This window comes from Plecotus auritus (assembly GCF_963455305.1).
Source record: "Plecotus auritus genome assembly, chromosome: 4".
NCBI classification, from domain to species: Eukaryota; Metazoa; Chordata; class Mammalia; order Chiroptera; family Vespertilionidae; genus Plecotus; species Plecotus auritus.
In genome coordinates this window covers 43,075,433-43,094,787 of record NC_137775.1, presented here as the reverse complement: position 1 = coordinate 43,094,787, position 19,355 = coordinate 43,075,433, and the positions used below count along the sequence as shown (strand labels likewise).

At 42.6% G+C, this 19,355-nt stretch overlaps 1 protein-coding gene and 1 pseudogene across 2 annotated transcripts in view; both read right to left on the bottom strand.

Annotated features, from left to right (window-relative positions):
* PREP (prolyl endopeptidase) overlaps window positions 1–19,355 on the bottom strand; it is a 111,895-nt gene that overhangs the window by 58,132 nt on the left and 34,408 nt on the right. Inside the window, exon 7 of the mRNA XM_080664279.1 lies at window positions 700–805. Within this exon, the coding sequence (XP_080520405.1) occupies window positions 700–805 (106 nt within the window). The remainder of the gene's footprint in view (window positions 1–699; window positions 806–19,355) is intronic.
* On the bottom strand, window positions 3,154–3,370 carry LOC308246623 (phosphatidylinositol N-acetylglucosaminyltransferase subunit Y-like; annotated as a pseudogene). The gene has a single exon. The product of its transcript is annotated as a phosphatidylinositol N-acetylglucosaminyltransferase subunit Y-like (transcript).

Here is a 19,355-nt window from a genome sequence, read left to right as displayed (position 1 = left end):
AAATATGCTTATTTTACATTAACCAGAACACGGTATAATTAGTATGGTATCTTACCTGCGTGCCAGCATACCTGACACAATTTCTGGGTCTGGGAATTTTCAGCACAGTAAGTCATGCAGTTGGAAAGCTTTAATGCTTGACAGTGGTACTGGTATGATTTAGATGTTGGGAGAGAATATTTAAAATGAGCCATCTCCAGAATTTGTGACTGGCTGGTTTTATGCTTACTATCATGACATATGGAGCTTCAGGCAGGAAAACCAGGCTGTTATTGTGCATGTGGCTCAGTACTGAGGAGCTGTCTATGGTTATCTGTTACCCTGGTTAATTCTCACTGGTCCCCTCTCTCTTGTCTATGTTGGTTTGCCGCATTACGTCTAGACAGTTATACTGTTTTACAGACCAAAGGGCCAGCTTCTCCTTAACACCCTTCATCTGCAGTACTCGCAGGACATTCTCACACTCATATGCAAAAAATATGGTTAACTTCAATCTACAGAGAAAATTCTGAAGCCAACAAATACGTTCATTCAGTTTTTCTTCATTTTATGGGATAATATTGGGGGGGGGGAAGGGCAGATGAACTAAGACAATGTGGTTGAATGGAAGACGGTTTCTTAAAAACTCAATTAGAAGACAAAATAACTGCTTTTAAGAGGCATTCTGGAGTAATTACCTGCGGGTGAAAGATAACTTACCAGTGATGCCATTGGATTCCTGCTGCAGGTCACAGTACCAGAGGCGGTTCACTGGGTCACACCCCTCCCTTATCGATAACAAGACATAGCGACCATCGTCAGACAACTAGGAAGAAATAAAAACAATGCAGGAGGAGGATTAGAACGTATTTTCTGTGAGAGTACTATTAAATATTAACCAAAAACTAAAGGTTAAACTCAAATGCAATAAATTTACCCCGAACTTATGAATGGATAAGAAAGTTAGCAGAAAAAAAGATGAACATCCATTTTAACTTATTTCACTCCTAATCAACGTTTAACAAAACATAGTGAAATATTTAAGTAGAAAATATCAATAGATGTAACTGAATGTCATAATGACTTAATGTGATTTTTATTTAAATCCAGCCTATTCTTTAACTGAAAATATATGCAATCTGTCATTTTGAATATTAATATCCCTGACTTTGAAGTTTCGTCACAGGTTACGTTATTTTAAAAGTCGTTCTAAATGAGTAAAAGTTGCCAAAATGGGCATGGATGTAAAGAAGTTCATGTGTGGTTCATATCAGTCACATTAATAATTTCTGTTGACCAACTCTTCATGAATATCTTTAGTCCCCTCCACACAAGCTGTCAGAGAACGAACGCCCATACTTCTGTGGGTTTCTTTTATAATTAAACAGGAGAATCTTAAAGAACAAAAATAATCTTGGTAAAAAACTAATGTAACCAACATTACGATTTTGAGTTGTTAAAACGTAAGTGCTATAAAACTATATATATCCTTTTGTGACTACTTTTTAAAATTAATTCAACATAATTAAGAAAATAATCCATGTTGACATATGTACATTTACTTCATTTAACTGTTGTATAGTATTCAATTTAAGAATATACCACAGCTAATTGATTCACTTTCCCACCAGTAAACATTTAGATTATTTCCATTTTCTTCCTATTACAAGCAACACTTCAGAAAAATTATTGAACATGCTTACTTGTGGCCTTATATAAGTGTTTCCCTTATATTATATAAGTATGGCCTTTTATAAGTGCTTCTATATAACTAGGAGTAAAATTGCTCAGTGGTAGGACATGAACAAACTCCACTTTATTAGATATTGCCAAATTAAGTGATGTACCAACTCACCCTCTTACATTTTATCAGTGTATAACAGTTCCTATTTCTCCACATCCTATTGTGATAGTTAATTTAATGTGTCAACTTGACAAGGACACAGCACCTAGATATTCAGTCCATCATTATTCTGGATGTTTCTGTGAAGGTATTTTTTGGATGAGATTTACATTTAAATGGATGGACTTTGAGTAAAGGTGATTACCCTCCGTAAAGTGAGTGAATCTATCCAACCAGTCCAAGGCCTTAATAGAAAAAGACTGCCTTGCAGACGTAGGAAGGAATCCTGCCAGTAGATTGTCTCTGACGGACAATCTTCCCTGGGTTTCCAGCCTGCCAGCCTCCCCTGCAGACTTTGGACCAGTCAAGCCTTCACAACCACACTAGCCAATTTCTAAAAAAATAACTATTTCTCTCTCTACATATACACAGGTCCTGTTGGTTTTTGTTTCTCCAGAGAACCCTAACACACTTACAACAACTGTCATCTGTTGATTCAATAAAAATTTCCTAAGCAGCTATTATGTTCAAGTCATTTTCTAGGTGTTAAAGATACATCGGTGAACAAACCAAGAAGAAAAAAAATGCTATAGTCTAGGGGAGGAGACAAACACATAAATATAGAATTATGTAGCATATTATACAATGAGAGATGGCATGGAGAACATGAATAATCTCGGTAAGGGAGGCAGAATGTGGGGGAAGGGACTATAGTTTTCAGCGTCGCAGTCAAGGTAGGCCTATTAAGAAGGTGTCTTGTCCTGGCCAGGGATCAAACCCGCAACCTTTTGGTGTACAGGATGACGCTCCAACCAACTGCGCCACCTGGCCGAGGCCCCATTTCTTTCTTTCTTAATTTCCCATAAAATTTCCATTTTATTATGGTTTATATCACACTAGTTCAAATCCATTTCTCTACAACTACTCCAACATAGCACCTTTGGAATTATTTCATAACGTGACTTTATCAAAGACTTTGAATCTCAAACATAAAATTTCAAAATATTAATTTTTAGATGAAAGGGATCAGAAATAAAAGTCATGAGGTGATGGTTGGGGGTGTTAATTTCCAATAAGACACTGTGTTGAGATGTTTCTTCTGATACAGCAGTTACAAATTAGAACCTTCAAAAAAAAAAAAAAACAAGAGCAGAACCAAAATGTAATAAAAGAAGCTTTTGCAGTGTAAGCCTCCCGTAGTCCCAAGCTCTGACAGAAGCAAGGTAAAGCATCTTTCCTGAAAATTACGTGGGTTTCCAGTATTTTCATGCAGTTGACTAAACACTCAAGACTTTAGCATTAATGTATAGACCATCTTGGCTCTGGGTGCATTAATTATGCCTGAAGGGCTTAATACCCAGCCACATCCACAGGGGGAAGAACACACACACACTGGTATGGGAACGGGCATAGCAGACTGTAAAAGCACAGGCTGGCTGTGTTAGTGCAGCCCTGTGGGGAGTTTTCTTCCATGGAGGCCGAGTAGAACCGTCCTGCTAAGGAGATCAATGGAATGAGGACGGTCAACGTAGGAAGAGACAGAAACATTCTCCTCTGCCACTTATCTGCCAACCTGACTTTTAAAAGGTAGATGGTATTAAGACAATCTGGTTGTATCTGTTTTTAATTATGATCTAGTGCTGCTCCATATCTTCTTGCTTCTTATTTTGATGTGTCATCACCCTAGCTGCTGGTGGGTGGTATCATATTAGGGATCCCGTCAATAATTGGATAGGCTATTCCCAACCAGGGCCCCATTTCTCTATCTTTAAACACAACTAAGCTGCAAAGCCCAGACTGGACCTAATTCCAAATTCTGTCTCCTTTATTCTTTGTCCAGCTGCCTTCTAAGCCAAGGTGGCAATTTGCATTATTTCTAAGGGCACCTATCCTCAGCAAAAGAATTAACACTAGTCACAGTCCCTTCTGCGGGCTGTGAACTCAGGAGACCAGAGTATAAAACCAAGGGCTGTTTAATCAGCACAGGATTAGGGCTGAAGTAATAAATGGCCCCTCTCTGCTCTAGGGATTATCTTACCTAGGAAAGACCATCATTTCTCTACAAACACAACACACCTTTTATGACTCTGTAAGCAGGATACATTCCTGCTAACCTTTCTAAATTCTATGTTAAAAATAATTTAAAATGCATTTGCTATGTTTGTACATGGAACATTTCTAAAAGGATCTCCAAGAGGCAGCAGTGGAGGGCAGGGGGAAGGGATATTAAAAAAAAAAAAAAAGAAGAAGTGTCTTCCCATTGTCTTCTGACTTGCACTGTTTCAGATGAAAAGTCATTTCTTATCTTTTTCTCCCTGTAGGTAATGTATTCTCTTCTTTGGCAGCATTAAAGATTTTCTTCCTTTTTTAAAAAAATATATTTTATTGATTTTTTACAGAGAGGGAGAAAGAGAGGGATAGAGAGTTAGAAACATCAATGAGAGAGAAACATCGATTCAGCTGCCTCCTGCACACCCCCTACTTGGGATGTGCCCACAACCAAGGTACATGCCCTTGACCGGAATCGAACCTGGGACCCTTCAGTCCACAGGCCAGCTCTCCATCCACTGAGCCAAACCAATTAGGGCTAAAGATTTTCTTATCATCGTTGGTTTTCTGCAGATTGATTATAATGGGCTTTGCTTATAGTAGCCTGCTTGAGAATTGTTGAGTGTCTTGAATCTGTGGGTATGTCTATCAAATTCATATCATTTTTGACCATTTTTCCCTCATATGGGTGAGGAACAAGTAGTTTTACCCTTGTAAGTACACAAAACACTGAGTTTATTATTGTATTATTATTAATTAATGTGTTATTTTCCATATGCACAACCATAAACCTACTTTCCCCCACCTGTATATTTTTGTGTCCCCTTATCCCTAAGATGTCAACTACATACTGTTGAATCAGTTAGTACTATCAGATAGGTCAATGAGACTGTTATTCACTTTTGTTTCAATTTATTTTCTCTTTGTGGTTTAGTTTCAATTGTTCCATCTCCAAATTCACTGATATTTTCTTTAATAGTATCTGAACTACTGTTAAGCCCATGTAGAGAACTTAAAAATTCAGACAGTTTATTTTTCACCTTTAGAAGAACATTTGGGTTGTTTTTATATTTTCTTTTTCTTTGTTCGTTACAATAATGTTTTCTAAAATCCTTTTAAAATCATTTTTTATAATAGCTTTTAAAAAGTCCTTGTCTGCTAATTCTACTACTTGTCATTTTTGGATCTGCTGAATTGACTAATTGTTCTCCAAGTTATGTCACATTTTTTCTGCTTCTTTACACACAGTAATATTTTTATTGGATTCTGAATATTTTGAATGTTGTCTGGATTTTTTTTTTCTTCCTTTAAAAGTTCTGAGGCAGATAATTTGTTGGTAAATCAGCTTGTTCCATTCAAGGCTTGTTTTCAAGCTTCGTTGGTAAGGTCTACAGTCCTACTGCCGAGGCATGGCTTCTCTGGGATCTCTGCTGAGTACCCTGGGTGCTTTCCACTTGGTCAGAATGCGAGTCTCCCAGCTGTGTTACACCTCTGGTAGTGCCTGCTTAACAGCTTCCTGGTAGTTGTCCTTGGCTCGAATCGTGGAGTCTCCTCCTGCGCATGCGCCACTGAACAGTCAGCTAAAGACGCAAGGGGATACCAGGGCAGATTTCTTAGTGGGTAGTTCCCTTCTTTTGGTACTCTGCCTGCAAGTTCCAGTGGCTTCAGTTTTCCTGTATCCTAAGTTCAGCGAGTCTGCAATACTTTGGGGCTCTTCCTCTTTGTGCTGGAGTCCAGAAAATACTTCCAGACAGAGAGCTGGACAAGCATAGGACTTGTCACTTTCACAGATGGAAGTCCTGCGACGCCTGCTGACCAATATCTGAAAACAGTTGCTTTGTCTATTTTGTATGGTTTTCTGTTTATGGAAAGAGGGCTAGTCCAGTACCAGTTACACTGTCATGGCCCGAAGCAAAAAATCTATCATTATGTTTTAAAATCATTTTAATTTGTTATTGGATAATTACATTTTGGGGGTACATTATTGCATATAATTAAAGTGCATGAATGTAAGAATTAATCATGCAATTAATATAGGACTAATTAAAAATATAATACCCATGATTAATAAAAAATACATAACAATGGCCAAAACCAGTTTGGTTCAGTGGATAGAGCGTCAGCCTGCGGACTGAAAGGTCCCAGGTTCGATTCCGGTCAAGGGCATGTAGGAGGTGTGCAAGAGGCAGCTGATCGATGTTTCTCTCTCATCGATGTTTCTAACTCTCTATCCCTCTTCCTTCCTCTCTGTAAAAAATCAATAAAATATATTTTAAAAAAATTACATAACAATGTTTCTGTCTGGTTACATAGTAGGATAGTTACACTATTTCTGTTTCCTATTTCAATAATACGTCTATGAACTGCAGTCTTTGGAACATGCTTCTTTTATTTTACATGGAGGTAAAATTTTCAAACGTAACAATCACTTTGACTTGTTGTGCTGCTCGTATCAAGTTCACATACACTGATTCTTGGTATCAGTACAAGGTGATCATTTCGAGCTTAATGTTGTCTCAACAGGACTAAGCATGGACTACTTAGGGTTTTACTTGCTAGCAGCAGCCAGTATGTTCAGTGTTTTTAAACACTGGGCAACACATTGATGTTATAAGTTAAACAGCTCTTTCTCAGAAAAAATTACTTTAGAGCACAGAAGTAGTTTGTACTTGTGAAATAAAAGTAGGATTCCAGGTTATCTACACTAATAAAAGAGAAACATGCAAATTGACCATCCCTCTGCTTCGCCCACCAGCCAATCAGGAGCAAGTATGCAAATTAACCCAACAAAGATGGCAGTGGCCATGGAGCTGGAGCGAGCAGGAGGCTTGGGTTGCCCCCAGCAATGGAGGAAGCCAAGCTTCCTGCCCGCCCTGGCCTCTGCTCAAAGAGGTGCTGGGGGGAAAAAAAAAGGAGGGGCTGGGAGCCTGGCTCGCTGGGGGGCGTGGCCAGCCTGAAAACAGCCATCAGCCTCTCACCCAGGCTGACCAGGCACCCCAGTGGGGACCCCCACCTTGAAGGGGGTGTGACCAGCTTGAAAACAGCCCTCAGCCCCTCACCCAGGGTGGCCACGCCCCTGCAGCGGTGACCCTCACCCCATGGGACCATGGCCGGCCTACAAACCACCACAGGCCCCTCACCCAGGCTGCCCCATGCCCCAAGGGAAAGCCCACCCTGATCCGGGACACCCTTCAGGGCAAACCAGCCAGCCCCCACCCGTGCACCAGGCCTCTATCTATACTAATAAAAGGGTACTATGCTAATTAGACTGCGAGACTTTCCAGGAGACCTTCCAGACGTTCTTCTGGACAAAGCCATGTGGCGGGGCCAAGGTAGAGGTGGTTAGAGGCCAAGAGGGGAGGGCAGTTGTGGGTGATCAGGCCAGGATGGGATGGCAGTTGTGGGGGGGGGGCATTGGGGGTGATCAGGCCGGCGGCGGGGAGCAGTTGGGGGGGAGACCAGCAGGGGGGCCAGTTGGGGGCAAGCAGGCCATCAGTGGGGGTCAGTTGGAGGTGATCAGGACAGCAGGGGGGGCAGTTTGGAGTGAGCAGGCCAGCAGGGGGGCAGTTGGGGGTGAGCAGGCCAGTGGGGAGGGAAGGTGGGGGCGAGCAGGCCGGCAGGGGGGCAGTTGGGGGTGAGCAGGCTGGCGGGGGGGGGCATTTGGGGGTGAGCAGGCTGGCGGCGGGGGGTAGTTGGGGTCAAGCAGGCTGGCAGGCAGAGTGGTTAGGGGCAATCAGGCAGGCAGGCAGGTGAGTGGTTAGGAGCCAGCAGTCCTGGATTGTGAGAGGGATGTCCAACTGCCGGTTTAGGCCTGATCCCTGTAAACCGGCAGTAGGACATCCTTCGAAGGGTCCCAGATTGGAGAGGGTGCAGGCAAGGCTGAGGGACAGCCCCCCACCCCCACACTAATTTCATGCACCAGGCCACTAGTAGTTTTATAAAAGATTCTAGAACAGCCGTGGGCAAACTACGGCCCATGGGCCGGATCCAGCCCGTTTGGCTGTTCTATCCGGCCCGCGGAACCGAAAGAGCAGAGGGTTCTCTTGCTCTCCCCTTCGCTCCTTCACCAGCAGCAGTGTTAACATGGCAACGTCGGGAAACACAGCCGCAGCTCCTTCTTCTGAGGGGGCGGATTTATATCCGCCCATTCAGTAGAAGGTACAACCTCTCAATCTTCCAGAGGCTCCTTGTAATGCTCGCGGACGCGTCCCCCGACATCACCCTGGGAATGCGTAGACACGTTATCGTGGTGATGTAAGGAGACACGCCCCTGGAGAGCACAGTATCAGAGCATTAGCTAAAAAGGAGACCAACAACACTGTTCCCACTGAAGTTGATGTTTTAAAGACCAAAAACCTTTCAACCCAGTCTACATTGCCATCTACATCTACGTCCCAGGCATAATTTGGAAGTTGCACTAAAGAAAATGTTTAATTTACCGTTTACACATTTTGTTCTTTTCTATTTGTTTTAGTTTTAAATTATTTTATTATATTTAAGTTTAATTTGAAAGGCTTTTGTACCTTTCCTTTGTTAGGCAATTTTATTTTGCCTTTGCCATCTTCAATATAAGGTATGTTATTGTGCTATGATTCCTCCATTTTTTGAAGTTTCAAATTATAATAATTAGTGTTTACATTCTTCTTGTTAAAATGTTTGAAATGAATAAAACTATTGAAGTAAAAAAAAAAAAAAAGACTGTACCCTTTTATGTAATGATGTTTACTTTGAATTTATATTAGTTCACACAAACATTCCATCCATGCTTTTGTTCCGGCCCTCCGGTCCAGTTTAAGAACCCATTGTGGCCCTCGAGTCAAAAAGTTTGCCCACCCCTGTTCTAGAAAGTCCTGTTTACTTTGGCTGTTCTTCCTTAGTGACTTCCCCCCCGCTGAGTTCTGAAGCAGTCCCCTATACCCGTGGTCAGCAAACTGCGGCTCGTGATCTACATGCGGCTCTTTGGCCCCTTGAGTGTGGCTCTTCCACAAAATACCATGGCCTGGACAAGTTTATTTTGAAGAAGTGGCGTTAGAAGAAGTTTAAGTTTAAAAAATGTGGCTCTCCAAAGAAATTTCAATTGTTGTACTGTTGCTATTTGGCTCTGTTGACTAATGAGTTTGCCGACCACTGCCCTATACCAAAAATGAATCATATTTTGTTGTATGAGTTTTTGTCACAAATTGCACATGATATCAAATGACTCAGATGCATTCTCTTCACCTTTTTCTAGGCTCATTATAGTATTTTCAAAGATGGCCAGAGTTTTTGGAAAACCTCACATAAATTTTATTTACATTAATTCTTTTCCCTCCATTCTCACCCTCACTGTATTTCCAAATTACCTGTCACTATGTTTTAAGTGGGTCTCTTGCCAATGAACATATGGCTTAATTAACTTTTAAAACCTTAATCTAAGCATTTGTACTACTCTGCTTTCATTAACTGTTAGTATTGATGTGCTGGCTTCCACATGATTAATTCTGAATATTCTATTCACCTTGCTTTTCCTTTCTCCTTTCTTCTTTGTACTGTATAAATTCCTTTGTAAACTCTTCCCCTCCTTTAACTACTTCAGGTGTTATATATTCTATTTCTAGTCCTTTATACAATTTCCTTAAGCTTTTCATATACATAGCTAATAAACCGGCATCTAAAATTTTAGTTCCACCTTATTTTCAAACCATCTGTCATCAGCAATCTCACAATTATAACTACTAAACATAATGAAATGCAACCTCATTAATAACACTTCATACTTCTGTTCTTTGTCTTTTAAAGACAGACGGAATCTTTAGAGCTAAGAGCTAAAAGTCATGCTACATCTATCATAAGTGATCGTTAATTTGGTTGTAGTGATTCATCCAACAGAAAGATAAGGCAGCAAAACTCACTGCAAAGACCACACCAAACTTTTGATGACAACTGTTTCAAGCACATCTAATAAGTTTTTCTCACCATTTCTGGCTGTAGTCAACAGCAGTTTATATTTAACCTTAAGGCAGGAAGTCTCTGGATGCAGTGTTGTTGAATGGCGTTTAAGTCAGCCTTCTTTACTACAACGACCTTCGTCACAACCCAGAGATGTTCCACAGCCACTGAACAAACCTGCTAAACAACTCTGAACACAACTCTGAACTTTCAGACGCGCAAGGTCTCAAATTTCAAAATAATTTGTAAGTCACTATTAGATTAGAAATGTATTTTCTTGCACTATAATTTAATCAATAATAATACAGTGAACCATAGCCTCACATTTAAACTATATTTCAAGGCAATTAAAAAAAAAATGAATTTGGAAATCACTGGGAGGGGAAGATAAAAATCACGTTGATGAGGAAAGACACCTAAATACCATTAGAGAATTAAAAGTGAAAATTAAAAGAATTAGAAATTAACAGAATTAAAGTAAGGTGACTTTCCTGAAATCCAGGTAAAAGAGAAAAACGGGAAAGCTATGGGCCCCACCATGCCTCATGGGACAGTGTAAATTTCAGCCCATGCAATATTGTTTTTGAAGGGGGTACCCCATAATAACAGCTACCATCCTCATTTGCATTTATCAACCAGTAAAGTATAAAGTATGGGTGTATCAGACTTTACACTTAAAGAAGCCACAAGAAATTTTAATTGTGCATACTGCGATATTAAGCTACACTAAGATAGTAATATTTACTAAGGAAACCCTTGGTAGACATCATTCAAACAGAATATTTTCTACTGTATTCTGTCAGGTTCATATGTGCTGGTCCAACACACACGTGGGTCATGGCTTAGCATATTCCAGGTTATAATCCCTACCAACCCAGGAGCCATGAAACCACAGAATTTAAAGAGATAAGCAGCAACCGGAGCACACCTCAGGGAAACTTGTTCCAAACAGTATGTGTGTATAAAATGTCCAGTTAAATGCCTCATGTAGGGGTAATGGAAATCCATTCAGACCAGAGTCTGGGTCCAGGGGCTTCATTTCACAAGAGGTCATTGTCAGCTCTACCATCAGTTTATTTGAGGCTTTTAAAAAAAATATATGGATCTACAGAAATACGTGTGAAATACAATTAATATGTCAACAATTTCTCTGGTGATAGGATCTTTGTATTTTACAAGAGACTTGTATTTATTACTAGAGGCCCGTTGCACGAAGTTTCGTGCAATAGGCCTTCCTTCCCCTGGCTGCCGGCACCAGTTTTCCTCTGGCACCCGGGACCCAGGCCTTTGCTCTGGCCGCAGCGAGGCTTGGCTTCCCAACTCAGGCCGCAGCGGAGAAGCCAAGCCTCTTCAGTCTTCAATCGTCTTCAGTCTTTGCTCCGCGCCTGCGTATGCAAATTAACCCTCCATCTTTGTTGGGTTAATTTGCATACTCACCCCTGGTTTGCTGGTGGGTGCCATGGAGGTACGGTCAATTTGCATCTTTCTCTTTTATTAGTGTAGATTACTAGTATTATAAAAACTTTAAAGTTGATGAATCTGGCTATTCTCAGTCTCAATACTATAAATAAGAATAGCTGGGCCCTGCCGGTATAGCTCAGTGGTTCAGTGTCAACCTATGAACCAGAAGGTCATGGTTCAATTTCCCCTAGGCACATGCCTGGTTTGTGGACTCGATGCCCAGGAAGATTGAAGATAGATGCAGGAGGCAGCTAATCAATGATTCTCTCTCATCATTGATGTTTCTTTCCTTTCCTCTCCCTCCCTCTCTGAAATTAATAAAAAAATATATTTTAAAACAGGACAGTAATTTATTAAAAAAAAACCTGGGCTTTCCAAATGACTGGAATAAGTGAACTTTCCTTCATGCATCTCTTATTAAGAGAAAATTAGCAGATCACTTGTTAATGTTTTAAACTCTCCAATCATTTAACTATTTACAAGGTTATTTGAACATCAAAGTGACAGGAGACATAACCAATACTTATATATACACAGAATATGTGGGCTTTCATCAAATATATTATCATTTTCAAAGAAAAACTCATGAGGGATTTTGTGCTAGAGCTGCTGAACTACACAGGCAACTGGGCTTGTGTTAATAACCAAATCTTCATGGACATGAAGTTTCTTTGATATACATACTTAAAACTTAGAATCCAACAAGAGGGTGGAGAAAGGTTTTCATAATTTGAATCTACATGCACTTTTTCAGACTGAGGAAAGTATTTTCTTTTACATATTATGATAAAAGAATTAATTGTGTGTATAAAATAAGTATACTGAAAAGAAGTGAGACTTAAAATTGTCCAGGAAATTAACAAAAGGAGTGAAAATGGATTTTAATAGCTTTGAGAATTAATCATGTTCCTCTCAGAGCAGGAAAGTTTATCCATTTTATTTGAGAGATGCTTTTGAATTACTCTTGTAATAGCTGTTAATCAAAAAATCCCTTTAATATTAAGTGTGTCTACAAAACTTAACTTAGAAAAACTTTTAAATGTCAGACTAATCACCGACAATGATGGCTTTTCTTTTATGGGACTCATTACGGGATTGCAATAAAAATAAGAGAGAATGTCAGTAACAGAAGTAAAGGGTAGTCATAAACACATGGGATGTACATTAACGCACATTTGTAATAGGTAGTCATTAAATCAACTAACCCAGCCTTCCCAATACGGAGACACTACAGTAATGGGGAAAGAGACATCAACGCCAACACTGTCTGATGTGCTGCCTGTATGCCAGAAACAGATATAACAGAAAATTCTAGGAAAAGATAACCCATTCAAAGTAAAGTAAATAATGTAGGTCTAGGCATGATATAGCCACTACTCTTTCCAATCTACATGGTGGTTGTTCTGGCAGGTAAGCTTGGTTATTTAAGAATCTACTGTTTGTTTTCTTTCCTCCCTTACTGAGCAATAGAGGGGGGTCAGGTGAGACAAGTGGTTGATTGGCAAATCCTACCTGATTATTACACCCCCCCCCCCAACTCTCCCCATCAGGAGCTGTTTTATGTATACACTAGTGGCCTGTTTTATGTATACACTATTGTATACACAAATTCGTGCACATTGAAAGGAAATTAATTAGAAGAAATATTTTAATATTGCTATTCGCCCTTTCTCTATAATAGAAGTGTCAACCAAATTCACAATCGACAATGACAGATCGAAACACATGCGTGTGATTGGTGCCAGCGAGAGCTTTATATATAGAGAGATAAACTTAATTAGACCTACTTTCTGATTTAACTAAATTTTTTCCAGCCCAGTGAAGCACTCCAACTTCTCTTTCAGGTAACTGTCAGCAACACAGCAATAAATATCAATACGAAGCAGATTATTATTGTAGATCATGCAGGGAGAACAATGGGTAAAGTATTTAACTGCAGCAGTGTTTGACTATATTCTGCACAGTGAAAAAATCTGAAGTCATTTTCAAGGTCCACCAGTTCTTACTTCTTTTCAGTCAGGTCAAGTTTCAAAGGTTTCTAAATATCTGTTTTACAGCTAATGAAAAGAAAATAGGATTCTACCAAGTCTCCTATCTACCCACTCCAGGACTTCTGTGAGGATCAAATGAGATGAGGCACATGAAAACATTTCACAAACATTTGGTGAAATGTTTGCACCTGGCTATAAAGCAAGTCGTGTTCCTGGGCTGAAGAAACTGCAAGGAGGCTAGTCATCGCTAGGGAGAGGAAGCCGGGCGTTGCTACGTGACATCATTACCCAGCATCCACAGAGACCATTTCTGGGCTGGGCTGTGGGTCTCATTTTGCGCCATGGGGTCTTGGCAGCGTCAGCTGTGATTTGGTGAGCTGTCGCTCCGGGATGGTGGCCGGGCCTGCATCCCACTTGAGGGAAGCTGAGTGTTGCTTTGTGAGCACCAGGTCCACAGTGCCATTTCTCTGTAAATGGCCAGAGCGCGTCACAGTAGCTCCTGTGTTGAGCATCTGCCCGCTGGTGGTCAGTGCGCATCATAGCAACCGGTCGGACAGACACTTAGCATATTAGCCTTTTATATATATAGATACAGAGCAGCACGCCTCTAGCTTTACCCACACCCAGCTTGGCTTCCTGACTGTTCTGCTTTCCCAGGCGTGCTGCTGAGATTTTCCTGCTGACAGTCTCAGGCTCAATTACTGAAGTTAAGGTCAAGAGGACAATGGTGTCTTTAAAATGACACACAAACCAAATATGGGGGAAATTCTGCCGTGAGCCCCCCAGACTCTTTGTATTATATAAAAATACTGAAATTGAATGGGTTACCATGACAAAAACATCTTCCAAAAGGGCCAGTGCTCTGCTCTTTGCTCCTGAGTATCACCGGGTCCCTGCACAATAGTGGACACAAAGCAAGGACTTACTAGGTATTTGTGGAATAAATGCATGAACTGTCCTGACCACGGAGAAGGCTGCTGAGCAATTACTATTCCAAGTGAAAACCATCCAATGAGTGAGGGCAGGTGAGGCAGAGTTCCCTGAGGAACATCTGCACTTTACTGAGCATGTATGTTCTGTAGGCGAAGCTGGGTGCACACCAGGCCCAGAAGGTCTTCTGTGCATGAACCTCAGCAGGGGAGAGGGGAGAGTAAGAAAATTAACATTCATGAGTGCCTATAGTGAGTCAAGCATCAGGCAACGCTTTTACATGTTAATATATGTGTAATATATATAAATGTGAACAAACATGTACATATTAACTCTAAGGGTCACAAGTGAACACATTAAAATGGCTTATAGAGCGACATGTAATGAATATTAAGAATTAGGATTACCTCTGTACCGAAAAATTGGTATAATGGAATTAAGTATAATGGAATTAAGTTCTCAAAATAAGATTCAGCTAGATAATCAGAGAGAGGCAGGCTATTTCCTCCCTGATCTTTTCTAAAGGGACTGAATCCATTTTCAGAATCTTCATTCTAGAGCACCCTCTGCTGGGAAAGTGCCTCAAAATGCTTGATTTCTTTGTGTGTGTGTGTGCTTGTGCCCGTGCACGCACGTGTGCCCCAATGCTCTACAAATCATTTTAAATAAAGAGCTTTTATTTTATTTTCTGTCAAAGAGAAACTTCTAAAATGACAATTTCTTTTTTTTAAAAAATATATTTTATTGATATTTCACAGAGAGGAAGGGAGAGGGATAGAGAGCTAGAAACATCGATGAGAGAGAAACATCGATCAGCTGCCTCCTGCACACCTCCCACTGAGGATGTACCCACAACCAAGGTACATGCCCTTGACCGGAATCGAACCTGGGACCTTTCAGTCCGCAGGCCGACGCTCTATCCACTGAGCCAAACCGGTTTCGGCTAAAATGACAATTTCTATCCTTCCACAATCACTGCCCTGCAATGAAAGCCTCACAGTCAATCCTATCCTATCTAATAAAAGAGTAATATGCAAATTAACCATCACTCCGCTACACCCACAAGTCACACCCACCAGCCAATCAGGAGCAAGTATGCAAATTAACCCAAGATGCCTGCGGCCACAGAGTAAACAGGAGGCTTGGGTTGCTCCCAGCGATGGAGGAAGCCAAGCTTTCCGCACACCCTAGCCAGCCCAGGCCTCCACTCAAGGCTACAACGTTTCAATTATAGAAGATAAATAAATACCAGATACCAGGGGCTCTGCTTGGGTTGCCAGGGGGTGTGGCCAGCCTGCAAACCACCACAGGCCCCTTGCCCAGGCTGCCCCACGCCCCAAGGGAACCCCCACCCTGATCGGGAACACCCTTCAGGGCAAACCAGCCGGCCCCCACCCATGCACCGGGACTCTATCCTATCTAATAAAAGAGTAATATGCAAATTGACCATCACTCCAACACACAAGATGGCTGCCCCCATGTGGACACAAGATGGCCAGCAGGGGAGGGCAGCTGGGAGGGACTAGGCCTGCAAGGGAGGGCAGTTGTGGGCGATCAGTCCAGCAGGGGAGGGCAGTCGGGAGGGACCAGACCTGCAAGGGAGGGTATTTGGGGGCGATCAAGCCTGCAGGGGAGGGCAGTTAGGGGTGACCAGGTCGGCAGAGGAGGAAAATTGGGGGCAACCAGGCCTGCAGGGAAGGGCAGTTGGGGGGGACCCAGGCCTGCAGGGGAGAGCAGTTGGGGGGGACCCAGGCCTGCAGGGAGGGCAGTTAGGGGTGTCCAGGCCTGCAGGGGAGGGCAGTTAGGGGGGACCAGGCCTGCAGGGGAGGGCAGTTAGGGGTGACCAGGCTAGCAGGGGAGCAGTTAGACATCAATCAGGCTGGCAGGGGAGTGGTTAGGGGGTGATCAGGCTGGCAGGCAGAAGCGGTTAGGGGCAATCAGGAAGGCAGGCATGCGATCAGTTGGGAGCCAGCAGTCCTGGATTGTGAGAGGGATGTCCGACTGCCCGTTTAGGCCCGATCCTACTGGAATCAGGCCTAAATGGGCAGTTGGACATCCCTCAAGGGGTCCCAGATTGGAGAGGGTGCAGGCTGGGCTGAGGGACACCCCCCCCCCCAATGCACAAATTTCGTGAACCAGGCCTCTAGTATTAAATAACAATTGATGCCACTGTTCTTCCAAGCCGAATGCTAGGTATCTGTTGCGTGTTACCCCAGGGTCATGAGGGTGCTGCTGGGAGGGCCTAATAGGCGAGGCTGGTGGGAGGAGGTCAGTGGTGAACACTGCCTGCATTTCCATGGAGAACCCATGGATGTGGCTTCCCCTGGATCAAGAGGCACCAACAAGGTATCTGGCCTCCTGTCATCTGAAAGGTCCCTGCTGAAAAAGGATGGGGGCACGGGCAGGAGGTGCCAGACAGGCACAACTCTCAAGGGAGCCCTACTGGGAGCAGAAGCTCAGAGGGACAAATGGAAAAACACAGAAAGGTCAGCCAGAGAGTTTATAACCCTTATCAGGGAACAGCAAAGCGCAGAGGTTCCCAGAATTGAGGGAATCTCATCCTAAAGGATGCCTAAGAGCTGGTGGACTGCTGAGCAGCCAGAATCAATCAACAAACAGCTCCTGGTGAGCAAAAATCCTGTCCCCCTTCTCTGCCTCCTCCTCCCTGCATGGACACTGAAGACCAAAAGCCAGGGTGAATTCCAGAGGGGAGGAAGTCTATGGGGATCCTGCCATTGCTCAGGATGGCCCCACCTGTAAAACGTCATGTCCAAGTTCCAGTCTCATCATCACCCAGTTTCTGCCTGTCCCTTCATCTTACCTCCCTGCCAGTCCCCCCAAGCAACCACTGATCAGTCCACGTCACTATATACTAGTTTGCAATTTCTAGAGTTTTATATAAATGGAATCTAACTCTGTGTACTCTTTCTCTCCCGGCTTCTTCCACTGAGCATTAATTTTTGAGATTTATCCACATGTTGTTAGGTATGTAAACAGGTCATTCCTTTTTACTGCTGAATAGTATTCCAGTGCAGAGATATATCACAATTTGTTCATTTGTGTACTTTTTAGTGGACATCTGGGTTATATCCCGTTTGGTTGCTATGACTATTCATGTCCAAATCTTTGTATGGAAAAGCAAACAAACAGATAAACAAACAAGGGGAAGAATTAAATAAATGAAGAATTTAATAGTCCCTACCCCATGTGCTCCCCAAACCTGAGCTGGAGGGAGGGAAGCAGCATATAAACTGGAGTTGATATCTGGTTTTGGACTGCCACGGAACTTTAGCAACAGGCCCAATACCCCAAAGTGGCCAGAAGGCCATGGGTTCTGCCAGGTGGAAGGTGGTCGCCCTGGGGAGAGATGGGTCATTAGCAACAATGGGAAGAGTAAGGCTGCCTCCTGACAGTAGCTTAGAGTCTTGTCCAAGGTCAGGAAGACCTGTCCAGTGCAGGAAAACAGAGACATCTGTGAAAGAGGAGCAGAGTCATGAGGAGACAGCAACTGGGACACCAAGGGAAGTCCCCGGTGAACCTGACTGCAACAACCACAGGGAGGAGGGCAGCAGCAAGCCAGAGAATCCTGTCCACTCACACACTCTGCTCCCGCCCACGAGTGCCTCAGACTGCACCCACACCACCAGCGCTCCACACCCTCGTGACCTCAAATCCAGCAGCTATGTTCTCGCCCAGGAAGCCTGCTTCAGGGTCTAGGAGATGCTGTGATACATCCTCTCATCACAGACTTTCAGAGCTGAAAAGCCCCGGAGGAAACAAGGCTTGCAGGGATGAGGTGACCTGCCTAAGGCCACCAGGTAGGACGAGAATAAAATTCTCCTGGTTTCTGCTGCAGCACACATCACCACTGTAACACGGGCTCTCCATTCAGAGATACTGTTAAATGTGCTCATGAAATACCAGGTTCAAAATGATGATCCTAAAAACTACTGCTTGAAAAATAGAAGCAACAATTGCAACACATTTGATGCATGGTTACATAAAGGACGACTGCTTTTCTCTAGGATGTGGGTCACTAAATAAAGGCTGTGAGGAAACTGTTTGCTTCGTTTCTAGCCCATGTCCTGGTTGCTCATTGGTACACCAATCATGGGAGACGCTGGTCTAGACAGTCAACAGCACACTGGCCTCTTGGACCCCACTGGCTTTATCACACTTCTTTGCCAGGTATAAGAAACTCCCACATCAATATTTTTTCCCTTGATTTAGATTTTTCTGACCTGGAACTGAATCATCAATTCAGGATGTGCTTCAGGCTTCTGAAGGCTCATACCTACACAACTATAGTGTTCATGTTGAAATGACAGAGGGATCCTCTATGCAGCAAGAAGGTCCTCTCAGCTCAGAACGATCACACACAGCAGGGTGAGGAAGGATGGGGACACTCGCCTACACCAGCCTGACCTGCCTAAGCCTTATAGACTTTCTTCGCACTCTTCATTGATTAGGGTCCTGATCCAATATAAAGTCCTTCAGGTCCCACTTTGTTCCTGTAGAATTTTTTTTTTTTTTAAAAAAAAACAACAACTTCATTTATTGCTTCTGTTCAGTGAAGACGCATCTCTTCACTTACTGCCATTCTTTAAACAGTCACTGCTGTTGTTTTGTGTGACCTCTTCCTCTGAGCAGACACAGAGCACATGGGTGTTAAGAAGATACAGAGGCCTGACATACCCAGAAGGCAGTCCCAGCCATGGACTTGCATGGTAACCACCCCGGCAGGTATCCTATTTTGTCCATGCAACAGGGTTGATCACTGCTTCTCAAGGTTGTGGCAAAGATTTCATTAGTCAAGTTATATAGAGTGAACGTCTATTGAATGAATGGTAGAAGGATCACTGAACTACTTAAATCTGCTTTTCTTTTCAGTTGCCTAGCTAGTAGAATGGACTATACAGATGTTAAATGTTTATATGATGTATCGCCCCTGTTATTTTTAAAAACTGCTGCTCATGGCAGCATTATTCATAACAACGTTACTGGAACAATTCACATGTCCATCGATGAATGAATGCATAAAAAAAAATGTGGTATATACACTGATGAAATATTCTCCAACTCTAAAAAGGAGGGAATTCTGACATATGCTATGACATGGACAAGCCTTAATATTATGCTAAGTGACATAGCCAGACACAACAGGACAAAGACTC